Source organism: Corylus avellana, chromosome ca2 (assembly GCF_901000735.1).
Source record: "Corylus avellana chromosome ca2, CavTom2PMs-1.0".
Taxonomy (NCBI): Eukaryota; Viridiplantae; Streptophyta; class Magnoliopsida; order Fagales; family Betulaceae; genus Corylus; species Corylus avellana.
This window is the reverse complement of record NC_081542.1, coordinates 48,248,224-48,273,143: the sequence shown is the minus strand read 5'-3', so window position 1 is coordinate 48,273,143 and position 24,920 is coordinate 48,248,224. Positions and strand designations below refer to the sequence as shown.

Sequence of the window (24,920 nt, the reverse complement as noted above, 5' to 3'; positions counted from 1 at the left end):
TCTATAAATTCCGTAAAGCTCATTATCTTCTCCAACCAATATATCGACTTAAATATTGGGTAAGTTCTCTCGATCCAAGATTGGGTGTAGGACCACTAACTCTTCATTAAAAAAATTTTAAATTAAATAAGTGTAACAATTTAAATAGACCTTTCTTTGTCATGCCTAATCAGCTTATTTGATTATGTAAGTAATCTCAACAAGAAGTAACGTATTTATAACTTAGCCGAAGAATAATGCAAGATTAATGCCATAAAAAATGTTGTTATTATATGAATAATTGAATTAATAGCTTCTTAGCTTATCATAAGACACTATAAATAATTATCATGATACGTGGCGCTGAGACTAATCAATCTCATTACTACTATAGTAGTTCACCAAACTTTTCCTTATTATATATAATTGATTAATAATTTAATAGCTTTTGCATCAGAACTTTAGGGATATAAATGCTATCAATTTCTTAGTATTTTTATCAACTTCTGGCCTTAGGTCGAGGAGGATGAGTGTCAACATGGGATTTTTTCTAATCCCAAGGTCGAGGAATAAGAGCTACTTATGCATTTGATTGTTTGTCTAGAGCAGATCTGTTGTTACAACTGAATATTAGTCATGAGTTAGCGGATGTTTGGCATCATAGTTTAGACTTCAATATAAGATCTGTTTGTTATTGCCCTCTATAATGTGTAATCTTTTAGCTTCGGCTTTGATCTTTTAGCTTCGGCTTGAATCTTGAATGTAAGAGCTTTTGTGCTCTTGACTTTTCTATGAATGAGATCATATTGATTTTTCAAAAAAAAACAAAAAAACTTAAAATATTGATTAAATGATTAAATTCACATTTCTTATTAGCTTAAACATTTCAAGCATTAATTTAATATGATATCAAAGCAAATGTTCTAAATTTGAACTTTTAACTCCGTAGATTACCCTTTTTAGGGGAGCTTGTTTCAAATATAACATATATTTTCTCATAAACTATTGAGTTAGAGAGATGAGTTTTAAATTATATGGGTGTGAAAGATAAGCTTCAAACTATCTAATCTTAGAGATAAGCTTCAAACTATCTAATCTTAGAAACCAATTAGATACTTTAAAAGCATTTACTAAAACATTAACCAAATAAAATTTTGTTTAGCAAAAAAATATCACATAAATCCAGATTGTTGAGTTAACATAACCATTTTGTAATTGAATTAATATTTATGCCCAAAATATGGCCGGTCTCGACGGCAGATTAATTTATTCGTTTATTATTTTAATTTGTAGAATTCATCAAAATAGTTGAATAATTATGTGGAATTCTTGTGAGAGACTTTTAATGGCATATAATAATCAACTTAACTACAAGCCTTACAATTATTGAATGAAAGAACCCATTTCTAAATTTTCTACCATCCAAAAAGGATCTACTCTCGATTGACAAGAAAAGCATCACAATGAGAGCACTTCTCCATATCTTTGTGGCTTTCCTTTTATGGGAAGATTGAAGGGTACAAGCCCAATGGCAATGGGGAATAGAAAATCTTCCACTGAGCTTGCTTCCCAAGAATTTACTTTAAGTCCACCGCCCCTTTGTCAGTCACAAATCCATCACTTCCACACAAGTATTGGTCGCTTCATGCCATCCAAAGATGATGCAACTTTGGTGACTAATGAGGCAAGATAGACTACCTACCGGATACCCATTACCCAACTTGAAGACCTTTTTGCATATTGGGTCTGTTTAGATTTGTGGTTTAAAAAAAAATGATTTATGAACAGTATAATTTTTAAAAACGCAATTACATATTTGAAAAAAAAAAATCTCAATTTACCATTTGAAATAGTAATGTTAGGCCAATAAGTGGCGGAGCCAGAATCTTATATTTGCAGGGGTGATACGTATAATTATCCGGCTATGTTTGGCAAAGGAGTCGACCGGACCCAAAGACCCAAAAAATTCCACTCAAAATCAACCCCAACATTCTTACTTTTTACATCATATCAATCATTTTTTTTATTATTATTCAAATAAAAAAATCACTACAAAACCATTTTTTTTTCTTCACTTTTTTGTACAAAACATTATTACTTTTTTTTTTTTTTTCTCATATCAATCAAATCTGTTACAGTTTCGGTCCACTTCATTTTTCAAACCTTTTGCCAAACAGATCCTTTCCCTATGAATGGAGCTACTCAAAATCGAGACCAAGAGTTACCACATTCAAGACTTGGGATTTGCATTGGGATTTGTCCCAAACCCATTTCCAAACATGCCTTTGGATTTGTAGTTTCAAAACGTGCGATTTCAAAAATAACGATTTTCCTAAAAAAGAACAACTGGGAGGAGGATATTCAGAGATCATAGCGTTCCTTTGATGCCACTGGTCCACCAATGTTACTCTTTGCTGAAAGTACGACAATTATGTCCTCAACCTTGTACTGGAAACACAACATTGGGATTGGGGTTGAACACAACAATTGTTTTTTGTTCTAAAGATAAATACAATAACAGACAATTCAAAATACAAAACACTCAACAAAATACAAAAACGGTTTCACCTTTATGTCGGATCGGAACATTTTCAAACAAAAAATACACATTAACAAAAATGCCAAGTCTTCACTATATTCTCCATGAGTAGTTTACTGTGTTTTTGCATGTTCACAACCAAAAAGGCAATTATTTTGTATGGAAAGCTCAATTACTCATAATATACTCCATCTTTTGCATGTTCACATTAGAGTTTGCTGCATATTTAGCATAAACTGACCAACGTATTGGAAAAAAAAATGGCAAAATCAAAATCCCCAATTCCAATTCTTTGTCCTTCATGCTCTTCTTGGTTGCAAAGACTCCAGAAGAAAAGATCATTGGGAAATCTACAAGGGCCATTTCCCACCTTAAAATATAACAAATTCCAAATTCTTTATCCATCCAAAAAGAAAATTCAAATACTTGGCCCCGTTCTTTTTGTAATGTTACAATTGAAAAGAAAAAAAGAAGAAGCATCAACTCCCGTTGAAATTGAGAGCTTTTACTGCAATTTCTAAATCTCAGAAAACAACTTTCATTTAATTTATTTTCATAATTTACTTGTTTTGACAAGAACTGATAATGATCAAGTACAAAGATGACATTAAGCTAACCTATTGTTATATGCTACACAAAAATGGATTAACCATTTTGAGCTATACAACATGCATCTTGCATTATTCTGACAACGGTGGATTATGTGCAACTAAATAAAGCAATTTAATGAGAAAAATTTGATCAAGACATAACTAAACCTGTACAAAAGTGTGAAAGAATATTGAATTCCATCTGAATCTTCATGTCTAATCAAATCTTGTTTCACTTGCGTGCTGCATGGTAAAGCTCCATGTAGTCAAGAGCTGGCCGGTTCCAAGACCAGTCTTGCTCCATCACTCTCTTGCATAATGAGTTAAACCAATCCCGACCATCAAACCAACCAGAGATTGCCCTAAAAATCCACTTTGTAAATGAATATTCCATGAAGAAACATAAAATAATAAATGAGTGCAGGGGCATGCTTGTGTGTGTGCGTGTGTGTGTGTGTGTGTGAGAGAGAGAGAGAGAGAGAGAGAGAGATTTTGGTGTCCAGCGACTTGCATGTCTAATGTGCAGTCATAGGCAATGGTTTTCTCACTTCTGAGATTTGTGATAAGCAACAAAGAAGCATGTGCACTTGGAAACTAATAATCAAGAAAAATACATTTGACTCATCATTAGACAAAATACACATCTACTCACCTATTGAGAGCATAATCAACACCAGCAGCATCAGCTCCATCAAAATTAAATCCATTTGGTTCAAGACCATGTGCTTGTGCTCTCTCTTTATCATGGTCAACATCAAATACAGTGTCATAAAGTCCTATAAAAGAAATACAATGATATGGACAGTTAAAATATACTTCCACTGAACTTCCACTGAAAAGGTACTAACAACCCCTACGAATCCCCCTTAGACAATCATCTCATTGTCATAAGAAAGCAAACACCAGAGAATCGGTAGCAAGAGCATGAGACATTGGAACTCAATTCCTGATGCATAAACATAATAGAAGTCTAGATGTCAGGCATGAGAGAATGCTAGTACCATTCCATCTTCAAACCCCCCACCCCCAACAAAAAAAAAAGGGGAAACTTCACGGAGGACTACCAAACTTCTACCCGTTTTGAAATACCTCCCCTGAACTTCAAAATCTCTCAATTTAGTCTCCTGAATTTTCAATTGCTTTCAATTTGGATCCCTCCATCAGATTTTAAACGTCACATGACATTTATACCCCTGACTTTTGTATAAAATTCCAACTTCTAAAACGTTTTTTTATTTAAAAACAAAAAAAACAAAAATCAGGGATATTTTGATCTTTTTTTGAATTTTTAACGGCTAAAATTAACGGAAGGGTCCAAATTGAGAACAATTGAAAGTTCAGGGGACTAAATTGAGAGATTTTGAAGTTCAGGGGGGGTATTTCAAAACGGGTGGAAGTTTGGGAGTTCTTAGTGAAGTTTCCCAAAAAGAAAAACCACCACCACCACCACCACCCCACCATACACAAGCAAAAAATGAAAAAATGGGGAAGGGAGGACTATAGTTCAGAGCCACTGATATTGCTGTTCCCACTTGGCCCCAGCGCAGAGTTTTAAAGCCATTGTAAGATGTCTTATATTAAAAAACAAGGGCACTCAAGGTAGAGTACAAAATAGAGGGTGGATAGCATAGTTACAATAAGAATCCTGCATCTTATGAGAATTAAAAGGGGAAATTGCTCCAAATTTTGGTCTTTGGAAGAAATTTTCAATAGAAAAGGGAAAATCAATAATGCATATGGTGGGGCATAGGTGAGATATTTTAGAAAGCAAGAACAGATTTTTGACATGATCAAATATAAAGAAATGATACAAAATATGGTCTTTTTTTTTTTTTTTTTTTTTAAAAAAAAAAAAAAAGATAGAGAAATAAAAAAGAACTAGCGGACCAATATTGTATTTCAAGCTCACACACATTCATCCCACTCACATGTGGACCTGTCCAATAACCGAAACCCAAATGCAGGTTTTCTGTACGGATAACAATTTTTTTTTTTTAAAAAAAACATAAATTGGGTTACCAAGACTTGAACCAAAGACTTCACTAACAACCCAGCTTTGATACCAAGTTGGTTAAACATCCCAAAAAGTTAAGCTGTTAGGAAGTGGGCCAATTATGTATATTAAACTCACACACATTAACCACAAGAATGTCAACAAGTTGTATACAGTTAAATCTAAAATTACAATATTGGGCTCTGTGCTTAATTTTGAAAACGGAAAAGGTGATATTAGGGTATAAGGCAAAGTACAAAATTATGCAAAATGGCCTACATGTTGAGATCATTGTTCAATCTCACGCCTCATTTTATTGCAAAGGCAATTTTGATAAGATATGTGCTATAACGACCTTGATGTGGCAGTTATAAGTAAACGTGAAAAATAACAGGAGATCAGTCACATCTCAGAGTGCCTCAGCAGTAGAGGCAAAATAGACGCATTGTTGAGTATCATCGTCTCTATTTTTTTAAAAGACTAGGTATGTACGCACCTCCAGTTTTTCGAACAACTGGTATTGAACCATATCTCATTGCGATAAGCTGGGTCAGTCCGCATGGCTCAAAAATTGAAGGGACTAGAATGAAGTCAGCACCAGCATATATCTATCATAAGCACAAGTGAGTCAGTACCTCCCAGGGTCATACTACAGATGTAAGAGGTGAGCATGCATCCAGGTAAAAAAGAAAAAAGAAATTAGACTTTTAAGTTCAGTGAGAACATACCAAGTGTGAGAGAGGCTCATCATACGTCAAACAAAGGCGAGCACGGTCACCATGAATAGAATGCAGTTGATTGGCCAAATTGACAAAGTCATTCTGAACACGAGGATCTGGGGCTGAACCAAGCAATACAACCTGCATTTAGATGTTTCATGAGTAGAGACAAGAGATTATACAAAGAAAGAAAAACAAGTACACACAGAAATGCTGATACATTATTTGATTCTTAACAAGCACCGAATGCAAACTGTAAAATTAGGTTAGCTCCAATGACACACTTTTGCACATGGGCGTGGCCCCAAGGAGTTGTTTGCATTTAAGGAGGGTCAAACCTTAGACCAGAAAAAAGAAAATTGGGGTGGGGGTGTTAAGGGGGTATTACAGATAACAGAGCTCCTGTATGATTATAATATTGCTAACGTTCTCAAAATTAGTCGTACAGTGTCCACATGTTAAGAGTAAAGTCTAGACTATGCAGAGAATGGACATTCATAGTACAGATCAATAAAAAAATAAAAATAAAGGAAGGAGAAGGAAAAGGACCTGTCCATTGCGATCTAAGGTGCGCCAGATGGCATGCTTGATGAGATGGATTCCTTTTTGATTAGTTAAGCGAGTGATAACTCCTACTAAAGGGAGATCAGATGTTTTCAAACCAAGCATTTGTTGCAAGGCTTCCTTGGCAGCTCTTTTACCTTCAACAACATTGTCCGAAGTGTACGATACCTAAAATAAATGCATCATGTGTACTAGTCATACATGTAAAACTTGTGCTGGTCAATTTTGTTGAACATAAACTTGACAAGCAGCTTTCCCAAAAGAATCTTGATAGGAAGAATAAAATGGCAAAAGAAAAAAGGGGTGGGATGAGAGAGAGAGAGAGAGAGAGAGAGAGAATAATCCACTTACAGGAATGAACTTATCATTATAGGGGTCCCATATATCAGGGTCAATTCCATTCAAGATACCATGGAACTTATAGAGATGGGGAGCAACTGCAGGATTTCTAGCAATCTCCTTTGAGTAAGTGTGAGATACCTACAGATACAAACATAAGTTTCTCGGAAGCTATCACACTCTGAATAAGGCATACAAAGCTACATCAAATCAATAAAAATCATGTATTAGCTTTTCCAGCATTGGTTTGCACTTAAATCGTTGAAGAAACTACTGGAACAGTATAGAAATGTAATTTGCCCACCAACTAGAGGAGAAGCAGCATTCCAATTCTATTTATTTGTTTGAGGAATAAAAGAGTCTTATATCTGTCACTTATTTGAATCATTCAGAGGCTTAACAACATTCTGCAAGAGGATCCACTAAGAATTTTCTTTTGCATAATTTTACAATCATAGTCAAACAAAGCCTTTTTGAACTCTCAAATGTATCTTATTACAAAATAAATTTACTTAAGTTTCTTAAAAAAAGTATCTCTCAATCAAAAGTCAAAACTTCTAATTTATAGTTCAACCTAATTAAGGCCAACCAAAAATGTAAGCAATTCAAAAACACTGCCACCAGATATTGTCCCTGTTTAGATATGATTCTGTCTCTGCTACTCTTCTCACCCAACTCTCTGTTAGATTAGGATAAATTATATTTTATCTGTTGGTTATTTGATTTCGAGGATATGATTGAGTTTATCTTGTTAGTAGATGTATTAGAATTGGAGTGTGTAATTTTTCCTTTATAAATAATAACAGTGTGTGTGTGTGTGTGAGGTAATTTAAGAAAATACCCTACCACTTATTTTGACTTACATGGTATTAAAGCAGAGTCTTGAGTTCGAACCTTGATTCCACAATTTACCCTTCATTTTAGTCTTCCACTTTTCAAACTGTTAAACTTGCCGATTGCTCATCTACACCCATATTGGGAGAAGAGAGCCAATTTACTACCCAATGACTTTCATCTGTTCTACTTGATCCTAAATTTCCATTTAATTTAGCTTCTGTTAGTAAGTTTACAAAATCTCTTCAGTGCTCTATTTCCTTTTATCCAGATTACTGTGTTTTTCAGGATCTAAAGGCAAAGAAGCTGATTGGTGGAGGTCATGAAGTGAATGGTTTATACTACATCAATCATGTCTCTGCAAGTCGTGCATTTCAATGTTCCTCAAGTTCTGATTCATTTCAATGGCATTGTCATCTTAGTCCTGATTACCGTATTTTTTATTATCTCGAGTATTGGATGTTTTTGTTATGTTCATAATATGAATCCAATCTTACGAAGGCAGTGTGTCTTGAGTCTAAGCCAAATTTTTCTAACTCTACTACTGGTGATGAACTCTTGATATTCCTCTTCCAATTCCTGTTTCTATTTCTCCATCTATTCCTCGAACTCCTCTTCAAGTATATACACGATGAAAGAAACAACCCATTCTGTCCATGCCACTGCCACTCTCTTCTTCCTCTTCTGATTCTGCGCCTTACAAAAAGGTACACGATCTTGTGTCTCTCACCATCCTCTTTCTAATTATGTTTCTTATCACGTCTTATTTGCTCCTTATTCATGTTTTATTATCAATATTTCCTTTTCATGGGTTCCTGTGTCTTAGTGATGCTTTATCTCATGATGGATGGTGAAAGGCTATGGAGGACAAATTTCTGCCTTGCATTGTAATGAGACATGGGATTTTGTTCCCTTACCTTCTGATAAGAAGATTGTTGGTTGTCATTGGGCTTATACTATCAACCAGATGGTACCATTGATCATTTGAAAGCTCGTCTTGTTGCCAACAGCTATACTTTTGAGGGGGAGTGTTATATTACAATAAATTATATTTTATTTCTTGTTTATTTGATTTAGAAGATATGATTAAGTTCATCTTGTTAGAAGATATATTTGAATTGAAGTGTGTATTTTTCCTTTATAAATAATAACAGTGTGTGGGGTAATTTGAGAAAAACCCTACCACTTATTTTTACTTACACTCTCATAACTCTAAACTCTAATTAGGTGTTGTTTATTAGTGTTAGTACATATCCAATACTGCTAGCCGAGCAGGTATGCAATTACAGAAACTACTTTTTTTTTTTTTAATAACGCAATTACAGAGACAATTAAATGGATCAACTTAAAATCCCTTTATTCTAACAAACATTACAGAACCACCAAAATAAATAGAAGATGAAAAAGAACAAAGAAAAAAAACAAAATAAGAATAAATGACCTCGAGCAATTTCAGGATAGAAGGAAGCATGTCAATCTAAATTCTCAGTTCTTAACAAAGTTCATAACTCTGAAAATCATGCTGTTATAGAACTACATCAAAATGGTCAAAAGGGAACAAATCCACTGATAAGAAAGATCAGTGTAAAAAGTATAGGGAGATTGAATAATCTTAGGAAATTTTAAGTACTTACAGTTGTAGCCTTGTCTGAGTATTTCATAGCTTTCCCAATGAAGTGTGCCCCAAATTCAAGGTTATGGATTGTGAAGACCACCCGAGCTTTACTGAGACCATAATGCACGTAATGCTCCTTAAACAACCACGCAACTGGTGCACTAGACCAATCATGGCAGTGGATGATATCCTGTCCATTGCAAAGCACCAATTGATGGTTTTCTTAAAAAAATAGAATTCAATTTTCTTGTCTAGATGAGGTTGATTTAATCTAATATTAAATTAATCTGCTCTAACAGCAATGAAACTGAAGATTGGCAAAAGGTGGTCGTGACGATTGCCTATATAAGCTGATATCCTGAACCGAAGCTTTATCTTATGTAATTCAATTGTGTTCTACCTCTGATTTGTCAACTTATCAACATGCATGTGCACAACAAATATAGCAGGCACAAACACATATATAGAGCAATGAAATTAAAGCAATAAATTTAGCTCATTAGGTAATAATGGCAGGCAAAGCTAAAAGGTGGCATTTTAAGTCCTCTTCAAAATGTTAGTAGGAGCACAATGAAGATATTCGGTCTAGAATAAAGGAAATATACCTAACAAGTATGACCACTCACAAAACAAAATAAATAGATTGCTCGAGTAAAACTCAAAAATGAAAAACTTTAAACTAAAGAACTTACAGGATGAAATCCACTTTGGAGAAGAAATTCAAGAGCAGCATGGCAAAAGAAACCAAACCTCTCTGCGTCATTCCTACCGCCATATATGAAACCTGCCCAAAAAAAACTGCAAGAAAAAAAATTGCATCAAGAAATCTTGTAAAATATGTTTTGGTGCATGTGGCAATTGAATTTTGTAGAGATAGTGCACAACAGTGGTTGTGCAGGGGGCGAACATTTTGAGAGAGATATACTATGAATTTGTGTTTCTCAATCTTCCAACTTGCAAAAATAGGTTTTGGTCAGAATAGTGTAAATTTACTATTCCATAATCAGGGCCCCATACATAATAAGAAGGTCAAGCAGAACAATCAAACATGATTTTTGTACACATCAATGCGAATAGGTGAAAAGCAATATTTAAAGCTCAAATTGTAATGATGTCAACAAGAAGTGATTCAACATATTTGAAAACTTCACATAACGGCTAACTCTATACGATAGATATTGAAGAGAATATGGTTAGGAGTCTAAAACATACTTCAAGATATCACATTCAGGTTGAGTTCAGGTATAATCATCTCTATAATTTCAACACATAAAACAACTTCTTGGTTCACAGCTTAGCCATGCAGTACAGTGGCACACTGCCTAGAAGAGACAATAAAGCTATCGCTCACTCTTCAAGTGTTTGATCATATTCTCCTAAAGCAATTTTACTTAATATCTTAGTCAATTACCAGCACTAACGTAAGTGAAGAAAATAAAAAGAAACAAAGGAATAATACTTGTATGACTTAAAGCATTGTATTCTCCCTCTGAAATGTGAGAGCAAAAGGTGAAATACATATTAGCCATAAGTATACTAAACTAGATAAGGCACACAGCACATGGTACAAAACATTTTAGAGTGCAGCAGGAAAACAGAATTAATTACCTTCTCCCCGCCCCCCCACCGTTTTTGCTTAGAAAAAAGAAGAAGAAAGAAAACAGAATTACCCATTTTGGGGCTCCAAAAAGTAGACAGAAAGGCCTTCCACCTTCCCAAACCATACTTTAATTTCAGTCCCACCCCAGGAATAGCTTCTGTTGTATTGAAAGTCCTTCACCTATATCAGAATGCATTTCTTTGATAAATTCAATTCTGAAAATTCAAGATAGTAAGGTTAAATAAATATAAAGAAACCAATCATGAAGGAACAAAGCCCAAAGATGACACAATTTATGAAAATTATAAACATAAGAAACATTCACAATAGTTGTCACGTATATATTCAAAAATTGGCAATGAATATATGGGGAGAATTAGGGAAATGTAGAAATATAAACATGAGAAATAGATACTAAAATCTTGCACAAAGAAATAAGACATTATATATAGCCCAAAGCAACAGCAATGAAGCTTACATTGCTAAGGTTCAAACAGTCATACTTTGGAAGAATGATGTCCACATTGTGATTCAAATCTTGAACAGCACGAGATAGACTAGTGACAACATCACCAAGGCCTCCAACCTAAAACAGTGTAAGACACGATAGATAAAAAAACAAAAATAAATAATAGATATTGCTTTTGATATTTAAGCTACTGTATGCAGACAAACTACATTTTTAAGAAGAAAATTCTGGTTACTAAAGATAAAATAGTCATCCCATAGAAACAGGGAGCAGATGTATCAGGAAAATCATAGTGCCTAAGCTCCCTTCCCAACTCCGTCATTTTGGACATCTCTTCACATTAAAAAATGAATGCAAGTGTGGAATTTTTATTTTTATTTTTTTGCACTTCCATTAAAGAAGTCAAGCTCAACAATCCTAACGCTCTGTCCTTATGTACATATAACTTGAGTAGTTTCTATGAGTAGACATTTTCGTCTTTAGTTGAAAGCAATAAGCACTCTCCATCAGACACCTATGAGATAATAACACAAAGTAACCACTTATTCAAGGCATTAACACTCTGTTCCTTGGCATGTAAATCAACTTCGAGTGGAACTGTTAGATGCCAATGAATTAACTATAGTATCCCCATGGAGTACTTACAAAATGGTGATCAAATTCCTACAAATAATACCTAAGTTTGAAAAAAGAAAATACAGCAGTAGAAGTACGTTCACAGATCAGCATCTCGAGAAAAGATTGAAACATAGCCTAAACTTACCTTTGCAATGGGAGCCATTTCAACAGAAATATGCACTATGTGCATTGGTGGCTCCTTAGCAATTCCTCCAAACACAGGTATGTGATAATCCGTGCCATTTTTGTTATCAAAAATTCCACCATCTTCTTTCTCAGAGAATACGAAATCCATCATGTATGCATCCAATGGAACTTTGACTGCAAGGACAAAAGAAATAATACATGTGTCTCAAAAAAAATATAAATCTTGATGCATCAAAATCTTTGCCCCCTGCCTGCAGCACAACACAGTGATCTGCACAAGTGATGTGATTTAGCATCATTTTGCATACTGCCAAATTTTGTTGAGAGATGGCTTAGAAAAAAAGAAATTGTTGAGAGATGATTGATTGGCCTCTTTAAAATGTACCTATGCTAGATACTCAGCATGAAAAGAGATCTCTTGTCATTGGATATTTATACTAATTAAAAAATCAGCCTTGCTCAGAATGTTTGCGATGAGAAAACATTTAAATCCACAGCAAGGAATTCAAAACCACCTATGTTGCTAAGATCAGCACATTCAGAAATACAAAGACCTTTCATAGTGTCAAAATCCAAAAGTGTGCCATAAAGATCTGAATTAGATTACTTACAAACAACAATTCAATGAGCCATGCAAGAATAAGACCTCCTAAATGTATGTTGAATTTAAATATCATCATACCATGGGGGCATCTGTACCTTAAAAAATTTTAGCCTTGCACTGTTGCTAACTTATAAAATTGGTTTGGAAAAGGATATGTCAAACATTAAGCAAACCATAAGACATTACTACTTATGGTATTGTGAACATTTCAGATTAGCTAGGTAGCATCATGTCCAATATGTTGATATTTCTCAAGGCTATCTGACTCCAAGTTCAAATGTGATTTGCGAATTATGTTTGAATGTATGCACGCTAAATTCATTCAACTCAGAAAATATTTTTCAAGACTTCTTTTCCATATTCAATAGAAACTGCCACACGTTTGGGCAATAAATTGACTTAAAAAGAAGTTTGCAAGACAGATTGTTATCAATCAGCCCTATTACAAGTATGCCTTAAATTGTTTCATGAGAGAGAAAGAGAGAGAGCCCTTTAAGCTGCCACACTATAGAGAAAAGGCAATAACTAAGCATGTAAAACTCACATGAAACTCACCAGTGGCTTTGACATGAGTATTATTATCCACAGACAACATTCTCTGAGGTGGTAAGGGACCCTTGCGGTGGGTCCAACGGTTAAATGAACATCTGAACCAAACTTCAGGCTTTCCATTCAGAACTGTGTTGGCAGGATTATAGAAAACTGTCACCGTGCTTCCTGCTTGAACATCGAGAGGCTCAGTGTAGACTATGTGCTTTTGAGATAGCAAAAATCTTTTCAAAGATCTTTCCTTCGTTTCGGCTTTCATATGTGCTGTTCTTTCAGCCTGTGACAAGAGAAGCACAGAGAAACAGAAATTAGCAGCGAAAAGAAAATTAGAATAAAATGCTAAATCAAAGTTTTCACAAGATCAAAACTATGATAATTTTATATTGAATACAAGGAATCATATCCCAAGCATCCATCTAGAACATCTTAAGATTATCCTACAAAACTTATACTCATCAATTTTTTATTTTTTTATAAGTAATTGGCCCCAAAGGAAGGGTTAGGGAATTTTCGAACTAGTGACCTCTGCTTCATGAAGCATGTTTGCCAGCCGATTAGACTACCCCTTGGAGATAAAACTAATACTCATCATAAGGAACACAAACAATGAAACAGACCCACAAGACCAGAACTCAGGTTGGGGATCCCTACCATCTGCATGTGAGCCATGATAACCAGTAGCCCATCTGATCTTTGTGTGCAGTATTCTTAGATGTATTTGCACCAAGAATAAGAAAAGGATGACCAAGTATGCTTTTACCAAAACAAAAAAGATCTTGCATCTTCAATATATTACACAATGAAGAGTTCCAATTTAATAATCCTGGATGAAATAATTCTCTAAACTGACCTTGGCACGTACAGCCTCTTCTCTTAACCTCCTCTCCTTTTGGAGTTTCCTAAATATCTCTTGTTCTTCCTCAACCCAATACAGTTCTTCCGGAATGCCTTTTGGGACAATGGCATGGAAATCCTGGCGTTGATTGTTATCATACACAACGGCATTCTGAGGTGGTCCATCAGCAAAAACCCAATCTAAGACAAGTGCTCGATCTGGTACAACAACTACAGAAAATAATTTTTTTTCAATATTATTTGTCTTATAACATGCAATACTGACAGCATAAGAGAAATTCAACCTGATCCAAGAAAAAAAAATTAAAAAATTGAAAAGCACTCCTCCCATAATTTTACAGCAATCTTTGTGTGACCCACCTCTTAATGTCTATCTAGAATTACAAAATAGCTGGTAATATGACATCAAAGTTATAGAAAGACTTGAGGCCTTTTTATATATATACACACACACACACAGCTCCCTTTCTCCATAGTTTTCAAAAAATATCAAAATGAGTGAGCTTTCAAGTCATCAGAATCACCTTGCCTAAATTAAGGACAAAGACTACCCAACAAGATAAAAAACCACAAGCAGCCAACATTTCTTGCAACATATAAAGGCTATTGTTAATGCCCAAAGAGTCACTGCAAGCTGAGGTTTGGGCAAGGATAATCACTCCTGGCCCTTAAATATATGCAAGTTTGGCTCATTCATGGACATGGAAAAGGAGAGGGAAGTGTGTGTGCGCAAGCTCGCACTATCCTGAGTATATGTCCAACTTCCCATATATTCTCTCTCTTTTGGGTTCATCTGACAGAGATCATAATGTTCTCAAAAGTTTGGTATCATGTACCCATGTTTGGAGTTGCACCATTAACTTTTGGCAACACCACATTTTATGAAAAGTTTGCATATATCACATATCAAGCATACAGGTTGAATGATACTTGGCATGCTTGGTTGTTTCTGGTTCAAGAAGACTCAGCAGATAAGTGTAATAACTGATGGATGCCAACTGATGCCATCTTGCAGATGCACCTTATAGTTTGTCACTCTGGCCAGATAATTTATAGTCTACCAAAGCATCATAACAACATTACAGATAAGAAAGAAAAATATTTCCATTAACACATACCATCAGCATACCACCAGTCGCCATTCTTTTCTTCAAAGCTGACAAGCCTTTCAACAATGGACAATCCATCCTTCCAACCATTATGCCCCCCATGAATCCAAAGTTCCATCGAATGAGCAAGGGGGCCAGAAATTTTATTATAATATAACCTGACCAAGTCTTCACCTTTAAACTCACTAGGCTCTATATACCAAACATTATCAACAGACCTTGCAGCCATTTTCATAAACTTTTTCAAAACTTCTCGCCTTTTTTCAGTCTCCTCCCTTGCCTGCGCTCTATCAGCTTCATGTGCAGCTCTCTCTGCTTCTATTTGTCTCTGTTCCTCTATTTGTCTTTCCCTTTCAGCTTGCTCCTTAGCAAGTTTCTCTAGTTCCTTATGTTTCACCTCGAGCAAGAAATCTTCAAAGTTGAACACATCCATTCCACCTTCAACAGTTACACAGAAATCCTTTGTATCATTATTGTCATAGACATTTTGCCCATTGAAAAAAACAAAGTCCATCTTGTAGGCTTCCTTGGGAACATGAACTTGGCAGGACCACCAGTCCCCTTTCAGATGTGTTTTCTTTAACCTCATTGTGAAAGATTTCCATCTCCAGTCATTGAAGGCTCCCATTATGAGAACATCTGGCTCATTATTTAAAGTGGAGAGACTCCTATTAAGGAAAACTTCTATATCTTGATCAGGTTTCACCAGTTGCGGAAAAACAAACATCTTGTTCCCTCTTGATAAGTTCTCCTCAGCCAGCATCTCAATTTTCTCCTTACGCAAATTCGCTTCCATCTCCAACTGTAACTTTAGAGATACTTCTTCAATCATCTTTTCATCAGTTTCAGCGCTTTTTTCTTTTGTAGCGTCATCAGTCTTTCTGTCATCCAGGTGTCTTCCTTCTGAAGCCATTCTATCAGGAATGTTCTCAATATCACTTCCGGAATATGTTTCCGTCTTCTGTAACTCTACCGCATCCTTATCGACTCTAGCTATACTTACATTTTTCAACACTTGATTTCTCACAGCAATATCTGAAATATCATTGGTTTCTCCAGTAGCTTCAATTGAGCCCTCTTTCTCTTCATTATTTGTTTGGTCCCTCTTCTGGGTACTCGTTCTCACCGGGGTTTTTGGCGTGAGTCCGTCTGGAGCAGGGCCTTTAGGCCTCGCATTTGACATTTTCTTCGGTCTCCTCCCTGAAAAATTTGCCAATAATGCAGAGACAGGATTTAATAAGTAAAAGTTGTTGCATTTAAAAGTAAAAAAGGGTCAAATTTTAACTTCGAACCAGAACAGAACAAAACAATACTAGCCAACTCACCTGCACTAGCAGTAACCCCAACTCCCTGGCACTCTTTTTGCCACGAAGAAGACTGAAAACAGAAGCATAACCCGAGCACATTTAGTTTGAGAATGAAGTCACATTAATATAAGCCCAATATTTACAATAAGAATAACTATGGCAAACAAGATACAGTTGACACTCAAACAAGTACTAATGAATCAATCAATCATATACTGAATACCCAAAAACGAAAAACGCGAACTTCATAAACACAGCTTACACTTTCCAAACCAATCAATAACGTAACAAAGAGACCCAGAAAACAAAATTCACCAACCAACATCCAGATTCTCATTAACATAACTTGAATAAACAATTTACGGATATCCCACTTCAGAATCAAACAAACCCATAACATGTCTAGTAAAATAACCGAAAATTCACACATGGTTGGGTGCCAACAAAATCAAACACAACAGAGCCCATTGGAACAGTGAAAAGAGGAACACCACCCAGAAAAATCATGCATATATTACATAAGTTATATGCACTGCAATGAATAAAGAAACCAATTACCTGAGAGAAATGAGTAATTCTTCCATGAGGAAAGAACCCAAGAAAAGGTTTGAGCTCCAAGTGTCTTCTCTGATTGAACACTGTTCTGCAACTGAGTGGCCTCTGTGCCAGCAAAGCCACATCCATGGTTGTTCTCAAGAATGTTATTCAAGGTTCTTCTTCTTCCTCCTCTTTATGAATCAGCAAAAACATCCTCTGATTGCTCCTTGATCCCAGTAATTGATCTCTCTCTGAACTTGTGCATTTGCAATAATTAAATAACAACAAATTAAGATATTTAAAGAAATATAATAAAATTAAGAGTAACAGCTATAGTGTCATGAAATGGGATTAATATGCATGTATCAATATGACCGTTGATCTGCCTTTAAGCTGGTTCTGATGAGAGATACATGGTGGAGATGAATTTGGCTTCGGTTGGTTATTGTTGGTTTGGGTGTGGGGTAGTAAAATTTATGGTATATTTTGAAAGGCTGATAGTCCGTGATAGGCTACCCAAGTGGTGAGGGCAGGCATCAACCAGGAATTCGCACATCAAATAAGGACATGCCACGTGAAGACAAACCCTATTAGCGGAACGAGTAATGACTTTTCGGATCACCGTTGAATTAAAAATTAATTTTTATTAAATTTTGATCTAATAATTACATTAAAGAATATGAGAATGAGAGCGTGTGTAGCATTTCTCTTAACAGAATTAGGAAAGAGTAATGCTACACACATTCTCGTCTGCATAATCTCACTTTCATACTTTTTAACATGATTTTTAAAATTATCATTAAATTTAAAATAAATTATTATATAATAATAATCATAAAAGTTAAGGCTATCCGTTTGAAAATATGGTTCTCATTCCTATGAACAATGTAATTTAATAATCACTGATTAGCCTAACACGTGATTAGGTGAGGATAAAGGTTAAATATTTTAATGATCAAAACCATGAAAAGATCAAAGATGTATTGTGCTTATCAAGTAGAAGTTTGGGGAAGTATTACCTCATGTAATTTTTTTATCTTTTGTCCAAATTCTAGAGAATTCAAACAGAAAATTTTAAGAGATCCTAAGTCAAAGTTGGAATGACAGAATCGGCTAATTAAAAGGAATATTAAGTAATATCAGATCATAATACTTCTCAGAATCTTAAATTGTTGAAAATTGGAAAATAACACTCACTAAGAGATAACACAAAGTAGGAAGAAGAATATTCAATTTTATTCAACTTGATAAAATAACTAAATAGGAGACGCAGAATGTGAAAGTGAGATTATGGGGATTGAGATGGAATATCCTATCTAGTTATTTTATCAAGTTGAATAAAATTGAATATTTATCTTCCTATTTTGTATTATTAAGAATGTTATTTTCCAATTTTCAACTATTTAAGATTCTGAGAAGTACTACGGACAAAAGATAAAAAAAAATTACATGAGACACTTCCCCAAACTTCTACTTGATAAGCTCAACACATCTTTGATCTTTTCATGGTTTTGATCATTAAAATATTTAACCTTTATCCTCACCTAATCACGTGTTAGAGCATCTCCAATAGTATTAAGTAAAGTAGCTAATGAAAAAGTGCAATTATCTATTTTAACTGCTCATTTTTTCGTATACACTCCAACAGATTATTTATTATATTCTCTATTTGATTAAAATATTATTTTTTCGATTTTTTTTTAATTCTTTTCTTAAACTCTCCCCCTCTCTCTCACGATTCTTCGCCACAATTCTCATGGAAGAGATTGAGATGGGGTTTCAGCTGAACAGAGAATTCAAAAATTTTTTAATTGTTTTCTTAAACATTTTGCCTCTCTCTCTCTCCTCTCTTCTCAGGGAAGAGAGAGAGAGAGGGGGGGGGGGGGTTTAACAGAGCAGAGAAGACAATTTTGTAGAAAAGAGAGATGGGGGTTTCAACAAAAAAATTTCCACCAAAACGATGCCAATGTTGTGAATCTAGAAAGTGAAACCCTAGAAATTGATGTTGAAAGATGGGCTTTCTGGTTTGATTCAATGTTACGATTTTGATGGTGGTGGTCTTTTGGCTGAGAGGATGCCGAGAATGATGAAGAGAAAGATCTCCATTTATCCAGAGAGCATTGAGAGAGAAGAGAGAAAAACATTTAAAAACTTGAACATTGTGCTATAGTGAATAGCTACTTTTTGCTATTCACCGTAGCAAAATATGTAGTTTAGCTACTCTAGAGCTAATCTGCTGGACGCAAAAAAATGCTCATAATAGCGAAATATAGCTATTATGAGTATTTTAATTACTCTGCTGGAAATGCTTTACATGGGTATTTATAGGATACAAATGACCATTATAATTTCTTCAGAATAACTTAATTCATTTACATCTCATATAACTCATATGTAAAATAACTCTAGGAAAACTAAAAGATACAACATCTTCAACTCACTTAGTAACATATGAGAATATGAAATGAAAAGACACTTAGTAACATATGAAAATATGAAATGAAAAGACTCAACTAAATGTTAAAATTAAGTTTATTACTCATCATAAATTTAGAGAATTTTAAGCCAATCCCAAAGTATCAATTAAGCAGACACATTTTTGCCATGTCAAGAGAGATGGTGACAGGATTGCTTACCAGGCATGAGTTGGCCAAATGTGGTCCTAGAATTATTTTTAACAAGAAAATATTATCTTATACAAGGTACGTGACTACATGTAAGTTTAAATTATTTAATTAATATTTTTTTATAAATGAAATCTAACACGTGAAATCTTTTCATGAGTTCCAAACTTTATTTCAATTAGTTTAAATTTGAAGGCAATGACCCACTTTGATTTTATATATATATATATATATATATATATATATATATGTTCCTCTTTTGCTGCGGCCCCTTAAGAGGACCGAATTACTTGTTTGACCCATTTTCTACGTTTTGTAATTATTTTTGCACTGTTTTAATTCGTTTTGGGTTTGTTATTGAGAGCTCATCCTAATTTCGTTTTTAGGATCACTTACTTCTTCTTCCTTTCGGATCAGGAGTGAAAAAGATCTTTCCTTGTAGCCATTTTCTTATTCATTAAAAAAAAAAAAAAAAAAAAACCTTCCAACCGCTCATAATCCACAACCCATTTGATTACACACAAAAAAAAGAAAAGAAAAGAAAGAACAAACCTCCCTTGTTTTGCAAGGTAACGCAACAACAACTCTAATTTCCCTCCTTTTATTTTGCAATGCAGCAACAACGACTTAACTCCCTCAACTCGTATGACTCTCTTGTGTTTATTCTTTCTGTTTCTATCGTAATTATAAAATGATAATTTTCAATCATGAATATTATCAAGATTAGGCTTGTGAAGAAGCATTGTTTTACTGACTCTTTGATGTCATACATCAAATACAAATCGTTGCGAAATGAAGCAAGTACACATTCAATTACAAATGATTTTCGAGATTAAAAGAATGTTTGGGTCCATTTTGACCTGTGATTGAGTTAATATATATATATATATATATATATATATATAAAGTTGTATATTTTATTTTATTTATATTTTGTTGATACTAAATGGATACTAGTTTTATTTTTTATATATTAATTAAATTTTAAATCTAATTAATATATTTCTGTTTATGCTTTTAACTCTCCTCCTAATTGATACAATGGACAAAGACAAGGGCCTGATACCCTAGATGTCAACCCCGCTCCATGCCTTATTTGAAGCCTTATCCCTACCGTTCTTTCCCGCCTCAAACTTTCCCTTTAAAAACCCATTACCCAATTTCTCTCTCTCTCTCCCTCTCTCTCCGTAAAACCATGAAGGGAAGCCATAGGAGCAGTACTGCTGCTGAGAGGTATTCAACTAAGAGAAATGGAGGCTTTCGTAGATATTATCTAAAGCCAGGAAGACTTGCCCAACTCAGGGACTCCAAAATCATGGCAAGCTGTCAAAGACATCAACTGAGAACTCAGATCTCCGTCTTTCAATCACTTGTACTACCCACAACGACGCCGTCTTCGTCCTCTTCGTCGCCGAGTGGAAACAATATGCCAAACCAGAGCGATGGAGTCCCTTGTTTTGCTTCGAGGACAAGCAACCACCCCCGGTGTCCACATCGGAAGAAAGTCGTCGCCGTTACACCGGTTTTTCATGAGGTTTCCGTCCAGCTATAGAGTCACAGGATGTTGGGCACACTGTTTCTTGTCCTAGCTAGTTTGTGAGTTTCTTAATTTGTTGCAGTTACATATATACCTACCTGTTTTTCATGAGAGAAAACAACTCTAGTCACAGGATCTACATGCTGTCACGTTTAATATGATATACATCAATATTCTTTTATTGTTTGTCATTATGAACATAAAAATTAAAAATATAAAAATAAAAAGGAAGAGTTTTGAAATGAAAATCTCATGTATATGGTTCTGGATTTGAGATCTCTGAATAGAATAACAATTGTAACGAATACATATATCTTTTAACTTATAATAACAAAAAACATCTGAAAACCAAGGGAAGCTATGACTCTTTTGTCTATATGTAGTTCTTTCCTTGCCTATGATAGATGTTATATGCTCTACTGCACAAGCCTTGATTATGCTGAGATTATCATATTGTGAACTTGATGATATCAAGTTCACATTAATTTGTATAAATCGACTGCTAGCTAGCGCTATTAGTCATCAAATGTTTGCATGAGTGATTGATGGAAATATAAACCATATCAATATATAGTTTGAATAATTATATTTATAAGTTGTCTGGTGCAGAATTAACAATTTTGGATTTTTCCAACTAAAATTGATTGTGTTGATTGTATTTATTGCTTTGTAATTTTGGGTGATTGTTTTGTTTGGTTGGTATTTTTTTAATTTGTGGTATTGGCTTGTAAGCCAATTCAAGTTGGGACAGAAACAGATAATTTACATCATCAGCTTCATTGTTTTAAATTCAATAACAAAGAAAATTAAACATAACTTTTCTGAAGTCTGACTGAAAATATTCCATATAAAGCCAAACCTTTGAGAACCACACAAGTGAACACCAGTGAGCAATCTAAGGACCAACTTAATTACAGAAGCAGTGGACCATGATAAAGGCTCATGTATCACCACTCACGAATGGTTCCATAGCTATACAATCAAAAGGATCATGTTAGAATAGAGAAACTTACGAGAGTTTTGCTTTTATTTTCATTATGTTAAATCACTACTTATCCTAAAAGTTTAAGCGAAATTATTGTTTAACTATTTGATTAATATTCTTACACTCTCCCTCACATGTTAGCTCAAATTCCTCTTTAATAAGTGAGCCTCAACATATTAAATATTTAATTGAAATTTGAGGTAAGTGATGGAACAAGGTTTGAATTCAAAGGAATCAAGTTGAAGTTATGGTGAAACTCACTCAGATCTTTAGAATACATTGGTTATTAGCAACATCTGTTCATTGAAACTTAGTCTGCAACATGAAGCCACAGTGTTCTAGCACTATATGCATGAATCATATAACAGCCATTTCAGATTTTGAAAGTCATTGAGGATGCTCTAATACAAACATGAAGGAGCAAGTGACCATGGAAATGATTAAAACCTGCAATAGTAAAGCTATAATACAATTTTACAAGGGAGAAAAAAAATGACATACACAAAAATAGGTAGAATGCTCCTCTGTTCCAAAATACATTGCAGTTCTCAGTGTGCAAGAAGAAGTCTATACGCACATGAGAATTACAATGAAAAGGTATAAATTCTGCATAACTGCTCTCAAACAAGCAAATCTGAATGAATTAGGAAACAGCCATAAAAAGTAGCTACAAAGAAGCATAACATTGGCTGACTATATACGCTAGATTTGAGCGTTGGCACCGGCAACAATCTCCAAAATCTCACCGGTGATTTTAGCCTGGCGCTGCCTATTGTAGACCAAAGACAGGTTCTTCTTCAACTCATTTGCATTATCGGTTGCACTGCTCATGGCGCTCATCCTAGCTGCAAGTTCACTGGCTAGTGATTCCTGCAATGCCCTCAAAATCTGGCTGTTCAAATACAGAGGAAGCAGAGCATCAAGAATCTGAACTGGGTCCTGCTCGAACTGCAAAATTGGGGAGAAATCCGGTGTTGGAGTCCTCACAGTATCTCTTTCCACTGTCAGTTTCCCTTCCTTGGTTGTAAGCCTGAACAATTCATCCTCAGCAGCATCCACACAGTTTCCGTTCACATCACAGACCTCTCCCTTTGGCGACAATGGAAGCAAGGTATGAATTACCGGATCGGACTTAACCAATGACACGAATTTGGTGTACAAAAGCTCCACCTTATCCACCTCTTCACTAACGAAGAGTGAGAAGACATCATCAGCAATCGTCTGAGCTTCTTTAGCAGTAGGCAGATTGCTGCCATCAAGAAACTTATCAACCGGAATGTAAGGCCTCCGAAGGAAGTAGGTGTTACCCTTTTTACCAACACTAATGATGGTATACTCAACACCAAGACCCTTCAATTCCGCGATCCTCGCCTCTGCTTTCTTGATAAGTTGATTGTTGAAACTGCCGCAAAGACCCCTATCACCGGTGACAACCACCAAGGCAACCTTCTTGACAGTCCTAACTTTGGTGAGAGGGGCATCTATGTCTTCTGTTTGCAGCTGCTCATTGATGTTGTAAAGAACTTCTACCAGAGTTTCTGAGAAGGGTCTGCCATTAACAACGGCTTCTTGGGCTCTTCTGACTCTAGCAGCAGCAACAAGCTTCATAGCCTCAGTGATCTTCTGGGTGTTCTTTACAGAATCAATACGCTCACGGAGCTCACGAAGACCGCAGTGGATTGGGGTTACCGATCTAGAGGGGTTGCAGGTGGCGGTGGGTGTATTATGGGAAGGGAGCTGAAAAGGGTTGAGAAAAGAGCGGAAAGAGAGTCCAGAAGCATCAGAAAGAGAAGGTTTTGAGGACACCCACATTGTTAAATTTGAGCAAGCCATCGTTTTGTGGGGGTGTTTTGGGCTCTGGCTGGGGGAGAAGAAGAGGAAGTCAGGAGCAGAGAAAGAGGGTTTGGTATGTGGATTTGGTTTTTCTTTTGTAAAATCTTATCTTCATGTGTTGTGATGTTCCTTCTTCTGGTTTGGAGGAAATGAGTGGAAATGAGTGGAGGAAGAGGGAGAGCGTGGATGAGGTTTTGAGATAAGGATTTTGACCGTTGGGATCGAGATTGCTTGGGGCTCGAATTTTATTCTTATTTTTATCCTTCATTTACGGTGGGGTCCTCGATATCCTATGTGGCATGATCTGAGTGGGGCTACTGTGTTTCTGTTACATGAGAGCTTCCCTATCCTGAAAAGGTGTATGCGGCCATGCGACTGGCGACTGGCGGCTGGCGGCTGGCGACTGGGAATCTGGGATCCTTTCTTTCTGTGCCAAACTCACTTCATCTAAAAAGTTAAACTAGTTAAACAAATCATTTGCATATGATTTAATTTATCATTTGGTTTACTTTATTTGTTAAATAACTAATTATTTTAAAATTATGAGCAGATAAATAATAGTAGACTTGATTATTTAAATTAACATTCTAACCCTCTTTTCATGTATAGACTAAAAATTCTCCATTATTTAGTTGAAAAAAATTGAATTAATCATTTAAATTAATATTCTATCCGACCACCAACCGGTGATCCTTTCTTGATGGCCCCGTGGAAAGAATCTCTGGCCATGATATATGGGTCACACTAGCAATTTGGTCACTTCAAGATTGAATTTAGAGAATTGAACGTTTAAACTAAAAACAAAACAAAAAGACAAGAGAAAATTTGAGCACTACACAATCATCCCAATGAGATATCATTGTCGTAGATTGTCCATTTGGTTTAATATCAATTTCAACATTTATAGACGGATTGATGCATTTTATCATATTCATGCTTATTCTAAACGAGTACTAGAACCTTTAAGCACTAAC

General features: G+C 35.2%; 2 protein-coding genes across 2 annotated transcripts; both read right to left on the bottom strand.

Annotated features, from left to right (window-relative positions):
• Window positions 1-3,040: 3,040 nt before the first annotated feature.
• Window positions 3,041-17,286, bottom strand: LOC132171324 (starch synthase 3, chloroplastic/amyloplastic). The gene is made up of 16 exons (XM_059582613.1): window positions 16,989-17,286; window positions 16,449-16,500; window positions 15,133-16,323; window positions 14,010-14,224; window positions 13,166-13,436; window positions 12,005-12,180; window positions 11,251-11,358; window positions 10,843-10,952; window positions 9,865-9,970; window positions 9,192-9,362; window positions 6,736-6,864; window positions 6,370-6,552; window positions 5,830-5,961; window positions 5,598-5,709; window positions 3,761-3,884; window positions 3,041-3,470 (listed from the first exon to the last, which is right to left on the bottom strand). Exons 1-16 carry the CDS (start codon window positions 17,112-17,114, stop codon window positions 3,341-3,343), a joined length of 3,336 nt encoding a protein of 1,111 aa, XP_059438596.1. The 5' UTR covers window positions 17,115-17,286; the 3' UTR covers window positions 3,041-3,340.
• Window positions 17,287-22,526: 5,240 nt separating this feature from the next.
• On the bottom strand, window positions 22,527-24,156 carry LOC132170492 (ATP synthase gamma chain, chloroplastic). The gene has a single exon (XM_059581489.1). It carries the CDS (start codon window positions 23,944-23,946, stop codon window positions 22,816-22,818), a length of 1,131 nt encoding a protein of 376 aa, XP_059437472.1. The 5' UTR covers window positions 23,947-24,156; the 3' UTR covers window positions 22,527-22,815.
• Between the last annotated feature and the right edge of the window lie 764 nt (window positions 24,157-24,920).

Bases quoted from the DNA above. Each gene is read 5' to 3' on its own strand.
- LOC132171324 (XM_059582613.1), bottom strand. From the start codon at position 17,114: ATGGATGTGGCTTTGCTGGCACAGAGGCCACTCAGTTGCAGAACAGTG. The intron at 14,225-15,132 runs GTATGTGTTAAT...TATTTTCTGTAG, and splicing joins CGACTGGTGGTATGCTGATG to TTGTTGTACCAGATCGAGCA. The intron at 13,437-14,009 runs GTCAGTTTAGAG...CTCTTGTCACAG, and splicing joins AAGAGGCTGTACGTGCCAAG to GCTGAAAGAACAGCACATAT.
- LOC132170492 (XM_059581489.1), bottom strand. From the start codon at position 23,946: ATGGCTTGCTCAAATTTAACAATGTGGGTGTCCTCAAAACCTTCTCTT.